A 25,703-nucleotide genomic window follows, 5' to 3' on the forward strand; every position below is an offset into this window, starting at 1 on the left:
ATGCCAGAATATTGAAAGGTGAGCAGGACCCTTTAAACCCAAAAACGGTGCGAGAGACCGACAATGAGTGGATGACACTCATCACATCACTACAGGTCTTCTATTTATAGGAAGATTTGGTGGAAGTCCATAATGGGCATACATGGATAGTTATGAGGCCTCTCTCATGTATGTCCTTTGATGTGCCCATGTCAATATGGGTCATATCCAGGTTGGATTCGATCCGATCCAAAATTCAACATTCTCCCACTTAACCAATTATGGAAAAAAACTTCATCGAGGTTTACTACCTTTATCTCGATTCAATTTTCATGTGGGTTCACATGCTATCTTGTATCACAAGAATGAATCATACGAGTCATGACGATGAACACCTCTATATAAAATGTCATATTTTCATGCACTACAGTATTATTCATTTTAAGTGTTTGGCATGTTAAGAATACCTTTATGAATAGGTTGGTCTCTTACCCATTCTATTATTCTTTTTAATATTGTCATTCTGTTATTTTCATAAATGAGAGACACTTTATACAGAATCGACAATGCACAAAAAATATAGAAAATCAATTTAGTCTCATAAATGTGATCACATAAAACTATAATATATTGTCACACATTAGAAAGAATCAAATACACTCATCATCATTACATGTTGAATATAATCTTGGTGCTATCTTTTTAGTAAAAGGATCCACAGTCATTTCTTTTGTACCAATTATATCAATATACATTAAATAATTTTCAGTCCAACAACTTCATTATCACAAAAGGTCTTTAGTGAACCCTCAATAGAGTCCACAATATCAAGACTCAAAATTAAGCTTTTAATCTTTATGGTCTGAGATGAAGTCTCGTATAGAGCAATAAATAGCCCTAACTTTATTAGAACACAAAAATTAAGCTTCAATGACTTTCAAAAATTCATTCACTATCCTGTAGTGAGGAATAGTGCATCGAATATTCTTAGCCACTTGAGATTGCAAAAGCAATAGGCTAAGCCTATTTGAGTGCTCTCGCTACTCATAGACAACTTTCTAAGCGCTCTCACTTGTCATAAACAACCTTCTGATCAACTATTCTATTTTCTGTATAAGTGAGAAGTTTGTTAGTTCTTAAAGCTAAATTTAGGTCCATGTATTCTAAAATGGATAATACCAATTCTTCTGAAATAAATACTCATACAAGATTTATATCAAAAAGGTAAATGTGAGACACTTTATTATTTACCTTTTCTAAGGCAAGTATAATAAAGTCATTTGGTGAAAATAATAATACTCTGAGCTGCTTCACCTCCTTAATTCTAAAAAAAATTATCTTCAATTGGTGAAACTAGCAAATCATGTAAGTAGAGGCAATTTGACACTGTACCTATAGGTACAAGCATGCTTCATGGACTGGTGTACATACTTACTATTACACTATATGTGAATTTGGAATACAATAACTTGCCTTTGGGTAGAATCATTATTTCATAAAGTCACACACAATTGTAATACTGAAAAACAATTTCAATACAGTCAAAGAAACCCTCAATCAATATAACTCGGATCACTTTGGTGATTGCTAGAGTGAGTTGATTGAGATCTTTTATTATTAACATATTCGTATTGCAAAGCATGCCCATGCAATCATTATAATGCATGCATATTCATGACAAACTATGTATAATACCATTAAAAACACAAATTTATGCTATATCTCATATACACAAATACCAATGTTAGTTCTACTTTCTGGCATTGGCAGTTTTACTGTTTATAGAGATGCATCACATAAAGGATTGGGATGTATCTTGATGCAGCATGGCAGGGTTATCACACATTCATCTCGATAGTTAAAAGTGCATGAAATGAATTACCCAACTCATGACCTGGAGTTGGTGACAATAGTGTTTGCACTCAAGATTTGGCAACACTACTTATACAAAGAATAATTTAAAGTTTCATTGACCACCACAGTTCGAAATATTTATTCTCCTAGAAGAAATTGAATGTGAGGCAAAGGCGATGGCTTAAGCTAATCAAGGATTATGATTTTGAGTTTAAGTATCATCCAGGAAAAGCTAAAGTAGTGGTTGAAGCACTTAGTAAAAAATCAGAAGCGATTACAAGATTATTCGTATCAAACCTGCTTGTCAGTATTATAGATCAAAAAGTAGAAGTGCAATGCCTACCAAGTCTATTGATGTTTGTACAGACGACCTTAGGATCTGAAATTTGAGATAAGATCAAGGAAAAGCAACCCTTAGATTAAAAATTAGAAGAAATTAAATTAGCAGTATCTAAAGGCAAGGTTCCAGACTTCAAGGTGGACGACCAAGGAATTTTGAGATTTCGAGATCGGGTGTGTATTCCTAAAGATAAGAAACTTAGAAAACAACATCTAGATGAGGCACATCATTACAAATACTCCATTCACCCTGGCAATACAAAGATGTATATGGATTTGAAGGATAACTTTTGATGGAATGGAAAGAAGAAAGATATTATTGAGTTTGTGAGGAGATGCCTTATGTATCAACAAGTAAAGATCAAACATCAAAGACTGGGAAGACTTTTACAATCACTACCCATCCCAATATGAAAGTGGGTAGACATCACGATGGATTTTGTCACATGCTTTCCTAAGAACAAAGAGGGATTGAATGTGATTTGGGTGATCGTCAACAAGTTGACGAAGTCTGCGTATTTTCTCGCGTGCAAGACAATATGTTCTTTCGAACAATTGACTGGTCTCTTTATTAGTGAGATAGTGAGATTACATGGAGTACTAGATTCCATTGTCTCTAACAAAGATTCAAAATACACCTTCAAGTTTTGACAAAGTTTTCAAGAGGCAATAGGGACACAATTAAAAATGAACACAATTACTTTTCATCCTCCAACGGATGGATAGTCGGAGAGGACAATCCAAATGCTAAAGGATATGTTGCGAGCCTGTGCATTGGAGTATCCTGACTCATGGTACAAGATCCTTTCATTAATGAAATTCATATATAATAACAATTTTCAAGCTGGCATTGGGATGGCTACCTATGAAGCTTTATATAGGAGACGTTGTAGAACGACTTTATGTTGGGATCAGGTAGATGAAAGGAAGCTGTTAGGGTTAGAATTAGTTTGATAAATAAAAGAACATATCAAATTCATTCATGAAAAAACTGCTAATGGCTCAAAGTCGCCAGAAAAGCTATACAAATCGGAGGTAACGTGAATTAGAATTTGAGCAAGGCGATCATGTTTTCTTGAAAATATCACCCTTCAAAGGAGTAATGAGGTTTTGAAAGGAAGGAAAACTGAGTTCAAGATTTATTGGACCATTTAAAAAATTGAAAAGGAAAGGTCCTACGGCTTATTGTCTGGCATTACCCCCATTCGTTGTCCAAGATACACAATGTATTTCACGTATCTATGTTAAGAAAATATATGTCAGATCCTTCACAAATACTGGATACAGTTGAATCAGTATTGGATGTTTAAGAAGACTTAAGTATTAGTGAAGAACCAATTGAGATTTTAGAGTTCAAGAAACATAAGTTAAGGAAGAAAATCATACTGATGGTCCTAGTAAGATGCAAGCTTCACAACATGAATGAAGTTACCTGGAAGTGTCAGATAGACATTTGTGTTCAATTCTCCTATTTGTTTTCAGGTAAGATTCAGGATGAATCTTCTTTTAAGAAAGATGGGATTGTAATGCCGCTAACCAGGTGAGCTCGAACCCACCTAGTTCGGCAGGGTTAGGTGAGGTGGTATCCCTCCCCCCATTAAATTCTTAGCGGGGAGAGGAAGGCCCCCCCACCTCCTACCAATTAAGAGGGTAACCCCCCTCTCTCCCACGTATGGTTAGTGGGGAGAGAGGGAGGAACTCCTCTTAATGAGGAGAGGTAATGAGGGGGGAAACTGCCCCTCACACATGGCTTATAAATGCTATGGGTCCCATCTCTCAACCTCATTTGCAGTGAAAGAGATTAGAGAGAGAGAGAGAGGAGAAGGAGAGGTTGCGAGGAAGTCGACATCGTCGACATAATGTAAACCCTCCCTCTTCCACCTTGTTTTGATAAAAAATGATGGAGACAGAGGGGTGTCCTCTGTCAACATCAAGAAGGAACCACTGGCAACCACCAGGTTGCCAATGGTGTGCAGTCAAGAGAGGGGGGCCAAGGGAGAGGGAGTCACCCTTGTCCTTATCACCCTCATAGAAGAGAAGCAGAAGGATGTTACTCCCTCTGTCCCCACCACCGACAACTATTGTTGCTAGTGGCATCCACCTCACGAGAAGAGGGAGGCAAGGGGGGCGCCCCTGCCTCAGCCACTACCAGTGGTGATAAAAAAAGGTCTAACTCAATTTTGGTTGGACCAGACCGAGTCTGATCATAACAGAGAGCTAGGATAGAGAGTTTTCACTCTCTATCCTAGACTCAAGTAGATCGGCTCAGTCCAAGCACGCCAGACCGAGTCAGGTTTATTGAGAATAGGATAGAGATTTTTCACTCTCAGTCCCGGCTCGGTTTTTAAACCAACTCGATCTGGGTTAGTTTTCAAACCAACCCGGTTTGGTTACCCAAACTGAGTTGGGTATGAAGTGAAAAAGAAAAAGAAAGAGACCATAAGGGTCTCGATTTTGTTTTTTTGAGAAGATGAACCGACTTGGTCTAAGAGTTGCGTCAGACTGAGTCAGCCAACCTGCTCAGTCCGACTGCGACCCTGGTCGAGTCAGGTCGGTCTTAATCTAGGCTGACTCGGTCTGGGCGTGCCCCAAACTGAGTCAGAGTATTTTTTGGCTAATCGACTCGGTTCGGGAGTCAAACCGAACCAAGTTGACCAGTCAACGCGGTTTGGGTGTGACCTAGACCAAGTTAGGAAGGAATGAACTAGACCGACTCGGTCTAGGTGCACTTCATATCGAGATGAGTATGTCTTTGATAGATCGAGTCAGGTCTGTTAATCACATAACGACTCAGTCCAAACCGAGATGGGTCTATCTTTGACAGACTAACTTGATCCAGACCGAGTCAGGTTTGTCAATCACAGACCGACTCGGTCTAGACCAAGTCAGTCAAGGTTATATATATATATATATATATATATATATATATATATATATATATATATATATATATATATATAATGTATTGGACATGGTAAAAACCGAGATGGTGACTCTCAGTTTCCCACTATGAGTAGGATCTCAGTTTGGATCCGATTGGATCCAAACTCAGATCGGATCTTATCCATATCTGGTGGACCAAACAACTTGGGTTTGGATCTAATAGACCCAAGCATAATAGATAGGATTTAGGTTCATTAGGAGTGGATTTGGGTAAGACCAAACCTAATTGGATCCAGTTCAAATCCAAACCCATTTTATCATTGGTATCATATTTATACCAAACCCTGTATGAACAAGGTTTGGATCTATTGTACCAGATCTGGATCCAGCATGAAAACCAAGGGTTTGATCTTTGCTTAAAAATTTAAGACCCACATCAGAATGAGATTGGATCTATATCCGAAACTGAATCAAGGAGATCCAGTTGAACTAAACCTAGACCAGAGTGAGTGTGGGCTAGGTTTTGTTTAAAGATAAGACTACACTCGGCCCAGGATGAGTCTGGGTCAGATTTAGTAATTTAGTTGATTCAATTGGATCAGAACTCAGGTCAAGCTGGGTCTGGGTTGAGTTACATGAGTCCAGGATAGTAAAAAAAGTAAAAGAGTGATGAAAAGGAGGGGTTGGGGTTTAAACCTCCAACCACTCATATAGAGGATATCACTCCTTACTAGTAGACCAACCTGGTTTGGTTGGACAAAGAATGCAAACAAATTATACTTAAGCCAGTTCGGATCAGATACTTATGAATTTGGATCCAGGTTAGATCTGATTCAGAATTTAAGAATCAGATATGGATAATAGTATGAAGCTATGGATAATTTTGTTACTTGGATTTCTGATCGGCAAGAAAGGTAAAAAAAGAAAAAGACCCTTGTTATACCCGATTAGTAGATCAAGCATAACTTTTCACCCCGATAGCGAATTCAGGTGATTTTTGGATCCTTGAATTTCACTTTTTGAGAATGACCCATTAGACGGGGGAAGGAAGGCAAACTCTGTGAATATGAAATCAGAGTTTGGCAAGAAGTTTTAGGGTATTTTCATAATTTTTACTTAAGATGAGCCTTTAAATACTATTTTGATAATTTTTGGGATTTCTACTTATTTCAAATCAGGAATTGCAGAAAAACTAATGTCATTCCTTAAATTTGAGATTTAAAGTGATTCATGTAAGTGAACATTTAAAAATTCCTCTATAATTAAATAAAATATATGTTTGTTAGTATAGATATCTTGTTGTATGATTTCATGTGTTATAAGTATGCTAATGATTCATGTTTTGAGTCGTCCAATTGAATGGCATGCTTAGGAATCTACATTTATGATATTTCAATAAGATGCATAAAGATAATGACACATATTATATGTTTGTTTTAGTTTCTCATCATATTATAAGATGACATGATTTGTATCATGAATGTACCCTGTATGGAAATAATCATGACATTGATACATGTAATATATTACAGAAGAAAATGTTTGATTTTGAGAAAGAAGACTAGAGTTCCAGAGTTCTCAGAACATAATTTGTTCGGAGGCTGTCACGCGTATACCTTGGGAGTGGTATTGTAAGTGTTGTGACGTGAATAAGTTGATGAACTGAATTTGTGATGGATTGTTATCCATAAAAATAAGATATGTATTTGTTATTACATGTTAAATGTAGTTAATGAATAAACATTGATTGTTGTATAGTGCACTAATGCTAAGAAATGAAAGATTAGAGAATAATACAACTAAGGTAACGATACCAAGTATGATAATAAACTTTTCTAGAAAAAACATGGTTTAGGGCATTGTTTGAGGCGTGTATACTTCATTAGTACCTCAAAATTTGTTCAGGAATTTCTGAGTAACCCTTAGGGGTTAAAAAAAATATTGCTCAAAAGACACATATAGGATATAATATGAACCACAAACCTTGGGGACAGGTATAGCTTCTCGGACACATTGGGGGCAGGTATAGCCTCTCGGGCTCTTCAACTAGCTATCGATGGGCATTTTGGTACTCTCGGCTAGCAATCAGTGAGCAAAGTTGCATCGATGATGAATCTATAGTATGGGTCGGTTTGGACTATGTTGTTGTGAGTGGTTCATATGTTTGGCCAACATTGTAGACTCTGGAGTTGTCTATATGGGTTGTTACGCTCAAGAAGACTACTTTCAGAATAGCCGATTAGTGTAGAATATGACATTGAGAATGCCTGATTTGAGAATAAAGATATATAATAAGTAAAGGAGGATAAAATTCATAAATAGCATGTATACTTAGCAAACTAAACTAAGATTAGGAGCTTAGATTTCATTACAGTTGTAACGGTCGTGTCTTATTTGTAAATGAGAACTTACTGAGTTGTATACTCACTCCTGCTTGGTTACAACTGTAAGTTCAAGGGTTGTTGCTGATAGAAGGACTTGATTTAGACTTGACTCGGATACTGATGGATCTCGAAGTATTGAAAGTACTTTACTTTTATCTCTGCATTATTGTTAATTAGGACATGTAATTTAAATACATTATAAATTTGGATGGTTATATTTTTTATGGATGAATGGACCTTGTTATAAAAAAATTTTCTACCATGATTTTGAGGTTATTTTGGTAATTTTTTTTTGAAAACTAACATCCACAAACTCGAGCTTGAGAAGCCCTGATTTGGGTTGTTACAACCACCAACAGTTTTTGGGAGAGAGAGGGGAGGGGGCATTGCCTCTTCACAAACACCATTGCCTAAATTTGAGTGAGAGAGAGAGAGCTGCCCCCATTACCTCATCACCACCACCATTACCCAAATTTGAGAGAAAGAGAGAACTGCTTCATTGCCTCGTCACCACGACCATGGACTAAATGAGATAGAGAGAGACCTGCCCGACTGCCCCATCACCACAAGCTCTCATTTTTTTTTAGAGAGACCACGAGCATGGTGATGGGGCAACTCTCTCTCAGGTGGTTTTGAAAATGTGGGCATTTTTGTTTTTTTCTTTTACTAAGTCAAGGACAACTAATTGAATTCAGGACCAAGCGTTTCTTTGAAATATAAGTTTTAAAAGCAGGTGGTTAAATGTAATAATAAAAATATTAGGCATTAATTGAAAATAATTGTTAAGTTCGGCATCTTTTTGTAATTTATTATTTACCTTCATGTGTATAAAAGAAAATCCTTTTCTCAATGTGTGTACCTGAAACGTTTCATGTTGTGGGACGGCAAATCAGGTGCAATCACATCTTATGCTTTCGTGTGTAGTTCACTTGATCTACCCTTCATCTTCAGTCGGGCCCCACAACTGACAGACTGTACCCTAAAGATGAAGGGCGGTTCAGGTGCAGCGGCACACTCAAAATGTAAAAATGTGATTGCACCTGATCTGCCTTCATGCAGTGGAGGTTTGCTTTCATGGATTTTAGATGCTTTCTTAAATATAAATTAACGATATAGTTGGATGGTTAAGTTGCACTATCATAACTGAGGGGTCTTGGGTTCGAATCTCATAATTATTATCACCTAGCTTGTCTATCAACAAAAAGGCTCGAGTATGAATTTAGATCCGAACCAAACAATTTCATGAGGCAGGTTGTGCTGGACCCATCTCGAACCCCGAACCTCCAACCGCCCAATCATAAGAGGAAGCTTCTATCCAACCTAATCTATTTGGAGAGGCACCACATCGAAGAAAACTCAAACGCAATGCTGACGTGGCATCAAATGATTGGTTAGGTACCAACTGAAGAGCATGTGGGGCCATGCTCATTCTTCTGAAGAGGCCACGTCATCAGGGTACGATGTACATGACGGGGCTGCCATGTGGCCACGTGGAAGCAGTTGAGCGATTGACTTGGTGAGAGATGGGACCCGCCTAAATTCTTTTTCCACAGATAACACACGCTACCGATATACCAAATCAAACGGAGTCCTTCAAAGCTCCAATAACAAAATTACCCTTCACTTTTCCTGAAAAGACGAGCATATCCACCATTGACTTCTTTTTTAAGTTTGGGAGAGTTAAAGTCCAGGATCCGATCTCCTTAGACCCACCAACCCAAAGATATGGTACAGTCAGAATCCACCGAAGTCAGCTGGATGGACTTGAATCCAGGGATTCACAGCAACACAATCCAGGCCCTGATCTGCTACATAGGAACCAAGTTCATGCCTAATTGAGTCCAAGACCCTTTAGTCAGATTTGGTAACCAAAACCATATCGAAATGATGATGGATTAAGTTGTTGCTAATCCAAGTATGGTTCAAAGTCCAACAAGATCTGATCTGATCATATGCAAATGTACATCCAATTAGGATGCATACCTTAATCGGATCAGGTATGGTACAAATTCTATCCATCCCACTCCAATATCACTAACCTAGCTCAAGTTGCACGTGACCAGGCTGACCCAGTCCAACCTGTTAAATCACCAGACACAGATAGGGGTGTCAACGGTTCGGGGTTGACCCATAGTTGGCAAACTCGTGACTCATAGTCGGATCACCCAACCCTTGACTCGCGAATCAGCAGGTTCCCTCGATAACTCAGGCGAGTTCAGATTATACATTTTCTAGTATTAAGGTTTGAAAAAAATCAAAATTCATAGTGTATAATCACTAAATTTAGCACATGACATCAATGACTAAGCTATATAAGTATTCAACTATAATTAATTGTTAATATTTATTATTTAAAAACATATAATTCTTTATAACGAGTATTCTTTTATAGGAAATATGCATTAAAATCACAAAATGCATGAAAAAAATCTTGTTGTTGTACAGGGATCGGCAGGCTTGAATTGTGACACAGTTGGAGTCCGATCTAAGTCGATTAAGGCAATTCTCGAGTCGACTCGTTGGGTTTTCCAACTATGTAGGGTCAGGGTTTGGTGATAAAGAAGGTCTGATTAGAATTTGGGTTGGACCAAAAGAGTCTGATTAGTATACAGAGCTGGGTATGATTTTTGATGATCCAGTTCTGATTAAGATCCGTGATTATTCAATGTAAAAAAATATAAAATATTATTTTACTAGGTATGAACTGAGTCCAGTCCACGTAATCCATATAAGACCTGGGTATATTTTTTTATTGGACTTAGGTCCGGACCCGGTACAAGCACCTCAAAGTCAGATCCGGGTTCGAGCCCACCTGAGTCTTTACAGAATCAGACCCGTTGACACCCCTAGACACAGCCATGCAAAAGCTGGTCTGAAGCCCATCTTCCCACACGACCCGGTCAATCTCTGCTAATGGACCGAGTGGATTTTGGTCAGAAAAAAACAGGGGCAGTTTGGTAAAATAAAATTTGCATGGATTCACTAGATTGGAGTGGAGGGGTTTGGTTTCAATATTCGCGGGCGGTTGGTGGGCGCCCTAACCACCCTCCTACCCTAATTTTAATTTTCACTATTAATATATTTCCTTTTAAATTAAATAAATAAAAGAAACGCTCATCAACAATTTAAAAACTAGAAAATTAATAATGAAAGTTTGTGTTTTCTTTTTATTAATATTAATATTATTTTATTATTTTCCCTTCCATCTTGATTCTCACGTAAACGGGCGTCGCCGTCATTAGCCGAAAGCCAGGGAGGCGTCGTCAACGTTAGGGTTTGACGCCGTCAAAATAGACGGAGTTAATGACGCCGTTAATGCACGCCTTCCCGTTGGAGGAGGGCTATGATATCCGAGGCAATGACGCAGAAGCAAACGGGTCGAGGTTCTCGACTGACTAAAAACCGGATCCGAACCTTACTGCCATATCTCGATAATATGTATCCCAATCTCGGTGTAAATAGGAAAAGCATAGATAGGATGCTTTGGATCAAAACATATGGATTTTTTCTTTTTTTTCAGTTGAAAATCAATAGATTTTACCCGTTTTCAGCAGTTCGAATACTTAATTGGATACGAGACTTTTAAGCCCTGAATTACATCCAAATCTAAAAATTGGACCCACCTTTCTAAAATTTGGATCAAATGATGAATCCGCATGACACAACCATATCTGATCAGTTAGCATCCTTATTTATCAACGGACTGGGTATTTTTATCACAATGACCAGATACTAATTGGGCATGGATCTTATGCAAGCAGATGCAGGTCAAATGAGCTACCCCTTCGGGTCAAGAGAAGCAGGATGTTAGTTGGACTAAATTAAGAACCTATCAAAATTTACATGTAAATGTATATCCTTTTAGGTTACATGGGCTATTTGGATCAGGATTTGATATAATTCAGACCCAATTACCTTAGATCGGTTTCCATCCGGCTCAATTCAAACTGGAGTCCAACCCGTCCACATCCATATCCAATCACAATTGATTAGTAAGCCCCCTCCAAGTCTTGTGAGGTAATCGGTTGGACCCGGTTTGGGTTTTCTGTAATGTGATCCAAAAATTTCAGTCCAAATCAAATGAAGTAAATTCATATCTTATAAATGTTGCCAATTCGGCCCACGAGGGATCTGTTCATCTGGTAAGGGTAACTTGTCGAACACCACCAAGCTGAAAGGACGTCAAAAGTTCAAAACCCACGGGCCCTTGCCACGGTTTCAAAGCTAGGTGTACTGATTAAGCTAAATACGGCCATTGCCCTAAGGAATCCAGACCCCGATCCTTATAAGCGTGATCCATTTCCAGCTATGGCGCCACAGGTGAGAGTGCAGTGCCTCAAAAGAGGATGGTCTTTCAACGGGTGTGGATACCCGATCCATTAAGGTTGCACCTGAACCAACCCAGATAACTTATTGTGCTGTCTGGGTTATATCGGGTCGAGAGAATGGACTCCCAAACTGGACCCCTATAATCCAAAAGATGTTTGAAATATATGAAATGTTCGGGTAGGTTTAAGATCAGGTTTGATATCCAACAAAAAGATTCACAGTCCAAACACTGCCCAAGTGTTTATTCAGGACTACTTGAAGTGGATCCCAAACAATATCCGGTTCGGTGATTTCATGCCCAGATCAAGAGATTCGGGTTCTCTCGGATCAGATACCCGGCACAAAACCAGCTACCCAAGCCAGCGGCGTCCGTCCTTCCTGTGGGCCCGTTGAATCCAACGGTCGCTGACGTGGGCTCCAGACCAACAGGGCTTGAGGGATGCGAGAATCAACTGTCAATTTCCACGTACTGTTAACCGACGCGGTTTACTCTCAAACGACCGCAACGTTCCTCCGTTACTTGGGGAGAAGGAGAGACGACCATAAAAAATACTAAAGACCCAAAGTACCCTCTCTCCCGAGCCCGCTTGAATAGCTACACATTCATTGCCTTGCCGCTTAGCTAAAACATGTCATTTGGCAATATGATGAGGGCATTTTAATCCTTAAAAAGATCAAACGGCGTTAATGCCCACCCAAAGGACACGTCAGCCGTTGCAAAACGTTTGGGAATGGCTGTTTACGTCCACTGGGAATATTAAAAAATAACAAAAAAAGAGAGTAAGAAATGGTGGCTGCCAGGTCATCCGTCTCTCTGACTCATCAGCCTCGGCCATATAAATAAATGGCGAGAAGGGGAGGGGAGAGAAGAACGGCGAGGAGACGTAGTAAGAAGAGAAAGAGAGCCACGCAATGGCGAGACTTTCTCTCTGCTTCCCTCCCACGACGACGTCAGCCATCGCCATCGTCTCTTTCTTCTTCTTATTCCTCTCTTCTTTCTCTCTGGCAGCATTTAACGCCTCCACGCTCTCCTTCAGCGAGGGCTACACCCCTCTGTTCGGCGATCACAACATCCAGCGCTCCCCCGACGACAAGTCCCTTCGCCTCCTCCTCGACCGATACTCCGGTACCGTCGCTAAACCCCTAACCCCGATTAACTTAAGGAAGGGAGGAAACTCACTGTTTCGATCGTCGTCATCGCCGTTTCCTCTTAGTCTGATTCTGTTATGCTTTGTTAATTGTTAATCTGTTGAACGGATTCTCCTTCTTTCGAGAAAGAAAGAGGGAATGAGAAAAAAGAAGGGATTTTGATATCGTAAATGGATTATCCTTCTTTCCGGAAAGAAAAAAAATGAATTTCAGGTAAAAGAGATAATTTTGATCGTAAATGGATTTTTTCGTCTTTCTAGAAAGGAAAAAAATGAATGAGAAAAAAGAGAGAATTTTGATAGCAAATGGATTCTCGCTCTTTCGGGTATGAAAAAATGAATTTGAGGTGAAAGAGAGAAATTTGATCGTAAATGGGTTTTCCGTCTTTCTAGAAAGAAAAAAAAAATGAATGAGGAAAAAGAGAGAATTTTGATCGCAAATTAAATGGATTCTCATTCTTTCGGGTAAGAAAAAATGAATTTGAGGTGAAAGAGATTTTTGATCGTAAATGGGTTTTCCGTCTTTCTAGAAAGAAAAAAAATGAATTGAGGAAAAACAGAGAATTTTGATCGCAAATGGATCACCTTACTTTTAGAAAGGAAAAATGTACGAGGGAAAAGAGATGATTTTGAACGCAAATGAATTTTCCCGTCTTAATAGAAACAGAAAATGAAAGAGAATTTCGATCCTGTCTGATTGGGTTCATACTCTACTCTGCAGGGTCGGGTTTCATCTCTAAGGATCTCTACCACCACGGGCTCTTCAGCGCCTCCATCAAATTGCCCTCCGCATACACCGCCGGTGTCGTCGTTGCTTTTTACGTAAGCGTCGTCTCCGGAAACGCATTTTCTTTCTCTCTTTTTCCTTCTTTTTATCGTGTCCACGTCTGAGTACATCGATGTGAATTGATGGAAGGTTTTCAGTTGACGGAGTTCTGGACGGTCGGATTGATTGAGTTGTGTAGGAGGAGTCGCTTTTCAGACGGTCTATTTGATGAACTTTTAGGGTTAATCTACTCCTTGATTTTAGTTTCGTCGACGGTTTCTATAGATAATCGCTGTGAGTTTTTTGGAGGATATGAAATCGAATTCCGCGTATTTGGACGCTTATGAATTCCTTCCGCTGGAAGTTTACTCTCTTTTTTTCCTTTTATAATTTATTTTTGCGTTTTTGGCACGATTTGGCGTTCCATTTTTGAAAAGACAATTTCTCGAGAGTATAATTTTTCATCAGATCGTCCTTCCGTTTTCTGTTTTACTTTTCCCGGCCGATATTCTAGAAGGTTTCAATTCGGAAAATATGAACTCAGTTTTCCTCCTTTTTCCAACAAATTTCCGTGTTTACTCGTCCAGCTCTCAAACGCAATACGCAACTGCTTCCTTGTATGAATAAGGGTATTTTTGTCATTTAAGCTCCATCTCGTTCTCTTTCCCGCCCGTAATTTTTGTCTTTGTAGCTTTAAACTTTAAACAACAATTCTGGTCGGGATTTGGCCCGGTTTCTTCACCAATACGGCCGGAATTCCTTCTTTTTTGTGGATTCGAATGGCCGGAAAAAGGGTTGGCTGGCTACGCTCGAGTTTCACGTTAATCAAAACGGCCTTTTCGCCATCGCAGGGAGCATAATCTCCAATTCCTTAGCACTCGGCTGCAAATATGTCATTTTTGTGAAAGAAGAACCCCATTTTCCCTATGAAAACTTGGCTTTCCAGTCACTACGCATGAGACGAATCCATGATGACCAAAATGCCCCTGAGTTCATTCAGGAGCACGTTTGGTGTATCTGGCCATCTTTCAAAATGTTTTGAGGGCATTTCAAGTCATTTGGGAGTTTGGTGGGTTGGCAAAATTTGTGCGTCACGCATGCATGCATTATATTGCTCATCATCTCTGCATTAAGTGGGTGGATTAAAGGGTCTTATGACACGATTATCCGGTTAATGTGGGCCAGACGTCGAATGGTGACATCTTCGAGAAGACCCACGACGAGTTGGATTTCGAGTTCCTGGGGAACATTCGGGGCAAGGAATGGAAGGTCCAGACCAACGTCTACGGGAACGGGAGCACGAACCACGGGAGGGAAGAGAGGTACTTCATGTGGTTCGACCCGTCCAAAGAGTTCCACCGTTACAGCATCCTGTGGACCAGCAAGACCATCATGTAAGTTCCCCTCTCCCTTTTTTTAGTGTGATCACGTTCAAGTTTGTGTTCTTCACACCTGAAACATTACCAAGTTCATGAATTCGGATTTCCTTGACATGATGCCGGAATTTAATTAAATGGGCATTACTTCGATGTTTCCAACTCCAAAATGCGGCCACCAATACGGAATTCGATGGTACAAATGTGATCAAGACTAGAGTTTTGAAATGCTAGTGACATACCCGTGAACACGTTCTTTTTTGTACTGAGCGTTTCTTTGTTTCAAATTCAAACGCAGACAAAAAAGGGACTATTTTCTTTTGCGCATGCACGGTTCTTTCCCATACATAGCCCCCCACATAAAGTACACTCATATTATTCCATGCATTTTAATGGGCTGTTGCAAGTATTGTCCTGGATATGTTTTTCTGTCCAATACCTACTCTTCCAATAATAAAAAAAATGAGAGCCGTCATTTGATTTTATAAGTTGAATTTATCACCAAATTTTATTCGTTTATTTATTTACAAGCTCACCTAGAGCTGTTATGGACTAGAAGAACCAAATAGGGGCATCAAATTTTTTAATCCTTTAGTGTATTCTTCTCTAAGGTTAAAGGAAGGTTTGCTTCATAAATTATTGTATTAGCTTCCATGGCTCAACCACTCTTTATCTCATTCAAGTACTTAGGCTCTCGAATGCTTTGGTCTTTGAAGACAAACAATGATTGAGATATTTGTTATCTTCCTAAAAGTAACCCTCTTATCATGCATTCTTCATCTGTGCTTGCATTCTTTGACGTACCACGCACTCTACGAACCTAATCCTCATTATGAAGCGGGGACCCAGGATTTTTTATGCTCATGATTGAATCCACCAGTGACCATCTTTCAATCCTGACCACAAATCATAAGGCTATCTGTTGGTGTTCTAGTGTCAAAAGTCAAGTACCAACATGATACCATACTGTAGAGGATTATGTATAGTAGCATGAATCAAATTCTGTTAACCAATTTGCAGCTTCTACATCGACGACATACCCATTAGAGAGGTGGTGAGGACGCCGGCCATGGGAGGGGACTATCCTTCAAAGCCGATGTCGCTGTATGCCACCATTTGGGACGGATCAACCTGGGCGACTTCCGGCGGCAAGTATAAGGCTAACTATAAGTATGCGCCGTTTGTCTCTGAATTCACCGATCTCGTCCTCAAGGGCTGTGCTGCAGACCCGATCCAGATGGTGTCAGAAAAGTGCAATGACGATGAGGAAAGGATCTCCACCGAGGAGTTTTCAGTCATTTCGCTGGAGAAGAGAGCGGCGATGCAGAGCTTCCGGCAAAGATACATGATATACTCCCATTGCTACGATCAATACCGATACCCGATCCCCATGCCTGAGTGTGTACTTATTCCGGAGGAGCAGGAGAGGTTCAAGAAATCAGGACACTTGAAATTCAGCAGTGGCCATAAACGCCACCCCAAGCGGCGTAGCAGGATTCCGGCGACAAAATCCGATCACCAAGCCTATGTGTAAAAAGATTCAAGTTCGAAGCAGTAATCTCGTTATTCTGTCTCATATAATATAAAAAAACGGTCGAGGGTGTGAGATAATTCCATTTTTTCCTTTTCTTTTTTTTCTCATTTGTTGAAAATTTGAGATTTTATGTTCTTATGTGTAGGGAAAGTGTGATAATCATCTTGTGTAGTATTGAATTCAATTGTGGGGTGCCTCTCAGGGGGATTGTTTTTTGTATATTTTATCATTGTGTAATATAAAAAAAATCATGTAGAAAAATGCGTATTAGTAACATCCGTCGCATAATCCTAGTCGCTAAACTGCGATAGAATTTATTTGTCGTCAATCCGTCGCTAATTAGCGATGACTTAACGACAGATCATATCCGTCGCTAATCTGAGACTGATTTGTTTATACAATGGAATTTAATCTGTCGCTAAATTGTAACGAGGAGGATCCGTATCTGTCCTAATGTCTGTAGCCAATTTAGCGACTGACATTAGCGATGGCTTAATTAAAATTTGTCGCAAGTCATCGACTGATTTAAATTGGCGACGGATAATAATCATCGCTAATCCATCATTAATTTAAAAAAAAAAAAAATTGAAATATGAAACTCGAGAAAAAATTTTTAGTATACAATTCATATAACCTGCTTATAAAAAATAAAGTACACATAAAAAATACATATACAGGTGAAACAAATTTAACACAAGTTCTAAGTTAAACAACTTTAACAACCAAATACAGTCCTTGCCAAGTTATAATTAGTTACAAGTACGTCAAACAAATTAAACACATGAATCTAATCCTCGCTAAGATTCGGGGCATCATCCTCTTCATTTTTTTGGACAATCGCCAAGATTCGGGGCATCATCCTCTTCAAGATCTACCCCTCCCTCTATGCCTCCATCAGCTCCTCTACGTTGATTATCTACAACATCCTACAAGAGAACCAAAATGTTAGTATTTATAAACAAAATATAATGAAATAAATTATATGCAATGCACATAATCTAATGCAACAAAGTAAATGGCTAAATGACGCATAGACTAGCAATAAACTGAAGGACATTAACAGAATTCAGATATGTATTCTAAGATTGGAAAAAAATTATAGTGATTCAATCATGCAGAGATGTGTTCTAAGGTTGTCAAAGAATGTCACAGTGATTCACGCATGCATATATGGTTTATAAGGTTGTCAAATAAATGTGTTATGTATCACAATCATGCATATATATGTTATATGGCAGTCAAAAAACTTTTATAGTGATGAAATCATGCTTATATGTATTCTAAGGTTGTCAAAAAACTTTCATAGTGATTCAAACATGCTCATGTGTTCTGAGGCAGTCAAAAAACTTTCATATTGATTCAATCATGCATATATGTGTTCTAAGAAAAATTTTATAGTAATTCAATCATGCATATGTGTGTTCTAAGGCAGTAAAACAATTTCATAGTGATGAAAGCATGCTTGTATGTGTTCTAAGGTTGTCAAAAAACTTTCATAGTGATTCAATCATGCATATATGTGTTCTAAGGTTGTCAAAAAACTTTCGTATTGATTTAATCATGCATATATGTGTTCTAAGGTTGTCAAAAAACTTTTGTATTGATTTAATCATGCATATATGTGTTCTAAGATTGTCCAAAAACTTTCATATTGATTCAATCATGCATATATGTGTTATAAGGCAATAAAAAAACTTTCATATATATATATGCTAATATCTTATATGTGTTATAAGGCAGTCAAAAAACTTTCATAGCAATTTTCCTTTGACATTCATTATCGTATTGAACACATTATCAAACACATTTTTATTCACATGCATCACATCCAGATTATGTCGCATCAATAAGGTCGACCAATATGGTAGTTCTCAAAATATAGATTTCTTTGTCCAATTGTAATCCTTCCCAAATTCAAGGAAGGGCCTAGTACTACGGGCATCTGTCAGTCCATATGGTATCACAATCGTCTTAAAATCTCTATGCCCGACAACCATGCATGTGGACCTTCTATTTCAATTGTGCCTGCTCGAAACACATTCTTTTATCATCGAAACACATGATCGTTGGGTAGAAATCGACGGTGACAATCAAACCAACACGACTTCCTTCTTTGCGTCAATCTAAAAGATTTTGTATCCTCGATGCAGTACAGACATGCCAACCTCCCATGTGTGCTCCAACCAGATAACATACCATATACAGGGAAGTCACTAATTGTTCATAGAACAACAACCTTCATATTGAAGTTTTATTTTTTGTGGGCATCGTACGTGAGAACACCGTCATCTCAGAGTATTTTCAGTTCATCAATCAATGACCTTAAATATATATCAAGATTTTGGCCTGGAGAAGTCGGACCAGGGATCAATAGAGACAAGAAAAGATTTTGATGCTTCATACACAAGCTTGGAGGAAGGATGTATGGGGTGACAAATACTGACCAATACGAGTATGGGGTTGATCTACCCCCAAATGGATTAAATCCATCTGTACATAAATTGAGCCTAACATTTCTCACTTCCATTGTGAAGTTCTGATGAGTACAATCAAAGTGCCTCCAAGCCTTCGCGTCAACAGGATGTGTGATCTTGTCTTCATCATGTTGAACTTTATTTGCATGTCATATCATTTGTTTAGCTGTCCTCGAAGACATATACAGTTGTTGCAATATAGGAGTGAGAGGGAATTAGCGGAGTGACTTGTATGACACTTCTTTTGACCTCGTGCTACCATTTCTCCTTGTCTTTGGCTTGAATCGAGAATGCCCACATGACGGATATGATCTGCTATTTTCTTGATCTTTAAAATACAACATGCAGTGATTTGGACAAACATCTATCTTTTGATACCCCATACCTAGAGCGTTGACCATAACCTTCGCACGGTAGAGATTTTTTGACAATTTCTCATTTTTGGGCAACATACTCTTCACAATAGAGCACAGACAATCAAAATATGATTGGCTTCAATTATACTATGACTTCAAATTCAATAGTTGAAGAACTGCAGACAAGATAGTGTGATTCTCGCAACCATTCCATAGTCGTTCATCAACATCTCTAAGTAAGTCATAAAATCTACTAGTTGTATTGTTTGTTGCTTCTTCCTCTACCCCAGTTGGTACATCAGTAGGTCCCATATCTGAACCCATTTCTGGTCCTGCGGCATCAAATATCAAATCCATATATGGATTATCGTACACCACATCCACCCGTGCATCAAAATTATTTCAAAATTCTTCACATGAAGCATCCAATTCTGATAACCACTAACAAAACCCTTTCTGTATAGGTGATGTCTAACGCCATGAGGTTCTACAAATCGATTGGTCTTACACATCATGCAGGGGCATCTGATCCGACCGGTGGGATTCACTGTACTGACACTTGCCATTGTGAATTCAATAAAATTGTCAATATCATCCATATATTCATGTGACACCTCATTATCAACTATCTTACGATACATTCATTCACGATTTACAGCCATTTTATCCTATAATGTTACAAATATTATCATCACCAGTTAAAAGAGAATCTTTATAATCCTATGATGAAAAAAATATCTAATTTATCTATTAATTCTTGTTTTGTGATTATTTGTGACCAATTTTTTTTCAGTTAATGCGTAATTTTTTTTCCCTCTAGACCATAAACATGCTTAACATAAAATGTAATTTCATGAACTATTATGTATGCATTGATAATTCAATATTTTTGTGTGTAACACCATCACATCATATTTATACACATCACAAGGATATTTAGAAATATGAATTCACATTCCATAAAATTATACATTCATTTAAAGCATATTTTCATGATACAATTTTACATGGAAGGTATAATCAAATAAAAAATAACATTGCAATACATTGCATAATTTCACATGCAAGCATGGATACAGTCACATCAAATATTGCAATACATTCAAATCATTCATATCAAAATAATGTCAAACATGTACCTGCAACAAACACACTCCAATATCTCGCTAACTACTACCATGCCTAGCATGGAATCCGAACTCCAAAAATAAGAACACTTCTATTTTCATATAATAAAATCATGCTCAGCATGATTTCCAAACTCCATCAAAGCAATCCTAGTTATTCATAACTAAGTGAGTGTGTGAACATAAAAGTGTTGCATCTAAGAAATTAAATAACATGTAATGCGCTTACATCACTTACTCACCATGGGTATTTACCCGATTTGTATTTTGCTTGTTTATTTTTTCATAGCATTTTAAGCTGCATGCGATGCTTAGCATTAAGCATTATGCATTTTGCTCTCTTACATAACTGCAATGCACATTACTCTTGCCCATCAAAGACAAAGACGCAAGAAAGTACCAGCCCGACAGAGCAAATACAACAACAGGGGCGGATCCCCCTACCATTGTTGCTTAAACAAGGGCAGGGGGCGGTGTGATCATCGCAAAAAAATTCCTCTTGTATCTTTCTCTTTTTCTTTCTAACCACTATTTTCCTTTTTGAGGGGGATAACAAAAGATAGAAAAGAAGAGAGAAGAAAAAAAAAGAAAGAAGAGAGAGGAACTCTTTTGCGAAGGTCTCACTTGACCTTAATTTTAAAGAGATTTTGAAAATTACTCGCCTTCATTTTTGAAAAATTTGTTGGAAAAAGGGAGAGACGAGGTTCGCTCGTCGGTACGAGGTTCGACCGTTCCTGGCGCCTTTACCAGGGGTAATCGAAACAAGGATTAAATTTATGCCTTTTGTTTTGCTAAAATATTATCTAAGAATTTTCTAAGTCTAAAATGCACAAAGAATTATGCTTGTGCAATGCAAAATGCAGAAATGTATGCTTTTAAAAAAATAATTTAGAATTTTTGAGTTTTTCTAAGTGATTCTGAAATAAATTTGAGAATATGGTGAAGAAATGGTTTTTGAAAGTTGAAGTTGATTTGAAATGGATATAAACTCAAAGTTTATAATCAACTTGAGTTTTGAGAAAGACAACTTCAAAATTCTGAAATTGGAATCATATCTGAAATAAAAAAGACTTGAAATGACTTTAGGTTTGCTTTGGAAGGAGGATTCAATATTGAAGATAGAAAATTGGAATAGAATTTTGAAGATGAGAATGGAATTTGAATGGAGATTAATTCTGGAACTTTGGAATTGAATTCAGACTTTGGAATTTGAGAGGTGAAATTGGAAATCTAGATGAATTTATGAAAATGGAACTGAATTCTGGATTTTAGGTGTTTTTAGATCAGAGGAACTTAAAAATGGATTTAAGAAGTTCAAAGGGATTTTGGAAATAGAACTTTGGATTTTAAGAAATCCAGATGAGAGAAAAAATAGATTTGGTTTTGAAATATGGAATTTAAGATAGGATGTTGATTGGAAATTTGGATTTTGGGAATGGATTTTTTAAAATGGAATTGGATTTGAGAAATCCAAATAGACTTTAAAAATAGAATTTGATTTTGGGAATCCAGATGGAACTTGGAATCAGATTTGAGAAATCCAAACGGAATTTGAAGATAGAATTGGATTTTGGAAATCCAGATGAAACCTGAAATTGGATCTGAGAGATCCTAAATCGATTTTTGAAATTGGAAAGAAGGATAGAGAATGAAACTTGATTTTCAAACTTGAATTTTGAAATCAGGAGATGAATCTGGAAATTTCAAAGTTGAATTGAATTTTGAATTTTGATTTTGAATATTAAATTAAATTTGAAATTGAATCCTAGTCCTGGAAATGAATTTGGAATTTCAAAGTTGAATTGAACTATGAAATTTGATTTGAGTTGGAAATTGAATTTTTGAATTTGAAATTTCAAAGTTAAATTGAACTTTGAAATTGGGATATTGAATCTTGGATTTTGAAGTAAAATAGAATTGAGAATATGAAGATGAATTTGAATTTATGAATAAGAATTAAAGATTAATTTGAGAAATGAAGAACATATTTGAAGGATTGTCTCAAAATCACTTGATTTTTGAAAAAAATTAAAATAATTTGAAAATATGATGTGATTCTATCCTAAATGATGAAATGAATTAAATAATTTTTGAAAAATTGAATATTTGAAAAGCATATTTCATTCTTTAAATGAATTGAAATAAGATTAAAGATATAATACATCTCTGACTATGGTCACAAGATGTATTATATAATAATCGTATTTAAATTCAAGTGAAAAATAAAACACATTTTTTGTGATTTTATAGAGTTTAAAATGAAATTAACTCTCAATATATCCTGACTATAACCATTGATATATATTTTGAGTTAATTTTAAGTTAAACTCTGATAAAGGAGAAAAATATCTAAAAATATGATGATTTTTGAAAAGAGACCCAGTGTGGATCCAATGTTTATTCTATAAAAGATGAAAATCTTAGGTTTTGTTCGCACCTTGACTATGACCATTGATGCAAATCATCAACTTAGGATTTAATCACCTCTTATTAGAATGGTGTGTGTGTCATTCGTGTTCCATCATGTGAAATTTTGAAATGGAAGGAAAAATTAATATGAAACAAGTAATGTTTACATGCTCATACATTCTAATCTAATACTGAAAAGTAAAGGATTCTCATTAATATCTAAGTTATTACAATCTTTAAAATTGAAATTTAAAATGACGAAATCTCAATCTAAGAAGGGATTCGATATCTTTCCTGAAAAATAGAGTTTAACATAGAACAAAATTGCAAAAATGTGGAGGGTCAAGCAAAATCCAAATGCTATTCTTGTGTTAAAAAGAAAGAGCATATATGAATGCCTTGATTTAGGTAGATATGGAAATGTGTCATCTAAATGCCCATGGAAATGCAATAGAGATGTACGAAGCTATATTTATATTGAAAGATTATACATGACTATGTCGGATCCTAATTGGAGATGGATGTCCGTGCTAATGAATGTGTCTATACCTAACTGGGCTAAATGCTCATGCTAATGCATAACTGAACTGGAGGTTCATATGGGATGGATGATGTAGCATGGTGGCGGAAGTGAGGTAGGCTAAGTGAAGGAAGGCATGGTAAGAGGCTGCAGGAAATGTGACAGCAGGGTGGTGTTGGTACGATGATTATGCTGCTATGGGGTGCAGGTGGTATTGTAAAAGTGAGTCTTGTGACAATGCAGGGAATGGTATGCTGTGTGTGAGTGCTCATTGGACAGATATAGCTAGGCAAACCATGAATGAAATGAAAAAAAAGGGGAAGTATGAATGCTGCAGATGCGGGTGTAGGGGCTACATCAGATGGGAGAGGTGATGAGCTGGGACTCTATCCTGAAACAGGAAGTGGTGAGGGCACACAGAACTATGACAGGTAAAGGGTGGTCAGTGAAATCAAATACGCAGCAGGTAGGTATAAGTGATGATGTGTTGTAGCAAGAAGGCGAATGTGAGGATGTGACTGGGGCTCTCATAGCAAGTGTTGCCATGAATCAGATTCTGGCAACAAACATTGTAATGAAATATGTTGTGTTTAGTGAACATGATGGTTAAGCCGTGTGATGTAGGAATAAGAGGTGGGAGGAAACAGGGAATGAACAGTGGTGATTTGCAGGTATTGTATAGTGAATACATATATCAGAAATCTGGGAAAATGAGTGTAAAAGGCTACCTAAGAGAAATGCATACGCTAAGTGGTGAAGCCCAATGAATGATGCTAATCAGGTGCCCCAACAGGAATACAAATAAACATATACCGGAATTTAGGGACATGAATGCTACATGATAGGATGAAAACAAATAGAACATGAAGTGATAACGTAGAGAAGGTAGCAGAGTATAGGTGGAATGTATGGTAGGCTTGCAAAACACTAAAGAAAATCTGTAAACACCAATGCAGAAACAAAAGAAGATGCCTACACAAGGTGAATCTGATTGCTTGTCCGTGTACAAGCATGCTCCAAGATTCAGATCCTTTGGGGAACCACCAACAATTTATGCAGATTGGTCAGCTCCCACGCTGATCATAAATACATGTTTCACGGTTCTTGTACACAATATCACCCTTGTCCAGTACCAATAGCCATGATTGATCCTTAGACTTACTGGCTGAGTCGCAGGGTTCCATTTTTCCTTCTCACAATCTCGTTAATACATGTCAACCTGGGCTCTAGATTGGCATCTATATACCCAGAAAATCTATCTGTTCACAACTGCTCATAATGACAATCCTTGAGTCATATTACACACAAAGAGAGAGTTATTTTAAGCACAGGGGCAGGTATCTTCAATGAGTACAGTTGTGATAGTGATATCAATTCCCTTGATAAATAACCAGAATCAATGGCAGGTGTAACTAGAATAGTAAACATGAATCAATGCATCTGAAAGTGACATTAAAAAGTGAGACTAATGCATCTCTAGGAAAAGAATTGGAGACTACACACGATGTTGGATGGCCATGCCCCAGTGACAATATTGTATACCAAGTGAGTGAATGCAGCAACATAAGCTAATGGCACTAATAAAGGCAACTACTACCGGGAGCATTGGATACAAGGAAGAAATGCAAAAAGTGCCATTCAACACTCAGACATATTTGATTAATACGCAGAATTATCAACAAAATAAAGATGCTCAAATACATATAAAACAATGGCATGTGACGGGGTTACAGGGAATCAATATATACATATACGGATAATGATGACACTAGGATGAATAGAAAAGCAGAATCTAAATACCACGATGTTTGGACCATGTAGAGAAAACAGATGTCCATGTTTATCATACATAACTGATGAAATTAACAAGACATTGGAAACATAAAAAAAAAAGAATGTAACTTGGATTTCATGACAAAATTAACTGCAAAGTAATCAACACCTTGTTCCAGAGAAATTGGATCAGGGTTTGGTTTGCTTTAAGTAAACCAAATCTAAATCCACTTTTGATCTGGAATGACTGGTATGGACATTGACGTTGTGCTGGAAGAGAATTTAGAGTTCTGGTTTAGCTTCAGTACCTCATTCCGTCAGAAAAAAAAAGTTTCCAAACTTCAATTCAAGAGTCTCAAATGGGTTGTAGCGGAGGTGGGACTGATATTCATTTTGGAGAACAACTTCCAATCTCCATAAGAGAATATTTCCTATAACGTGCAGTTTTAGGT

General features: G+C 37.6%; 1 protein-coding gene across 1 annotated transcript; it reads left to right on the plus strand.

Annotated features, from left to right (window-relative positions):
• Positions 1-12,643: 12,643 nt before the first annotated feature.
• LOC149845247 (putative xyloglucan endotransglucosylase/hydrolase protein 30) lies at positions 12,644-16,811 on the plus strand. Its single transcript, XM_089995646.1, has 4 exons — positions 12,644-12,894; positions 13,638-13,738; positions 14,868-15,076; positions 16,079-16,811. Exons 1-4 carry the CDS (start codon positions 12,681-12,683, stop codon positions 16,590-16,592), a joined length of 1,038 nt encoding a protein of 345 aa, XP_089851772.1. The 5' UTR covers positions 12,644-12,680; the 3' UTR covers positions 16,593-16,811.
• Positions 16,812-25,703: the final 8,892 nt, after the last annotated feature.

Source organism: Nuphar pumila, chromosome 2 (genome assembly GCF_984573655.1).
Source record: "Nuphar pumila chromosome 2, dmNupPumi1.hap1.1, whole genome shotgun sequence".
NCBI lineage: Eukaryota > Viridiplantae > Streptophyta > Magnoliopsida > Nymphaeales > Nymphaeaceae > Nuphar > Nuphar pumila.

Coding starts and splice junctions, on each gene's coding strand:
- LOC149845247 (XM_089995646.1), top strand. CDS start 12,681: ATGGCGAGACTTTCTCTCTGCTTCCCTCCCACGACGACGTCAGCCATC. Junction 13,739..14,867: donor GTGTCGTCGTTGCTTTTTAC/GTAAGCGTCGTC, acceptor AATGTGGGCCAG/ACGTCGAATGGTGACATCTT. Junction 15,077..16,078: donor TGGACCAGCAAGACCATCAT/GTAAGTTCCCCT, acceptor ACCAATTTGCAG/CTTCTACATCGACGACATAC.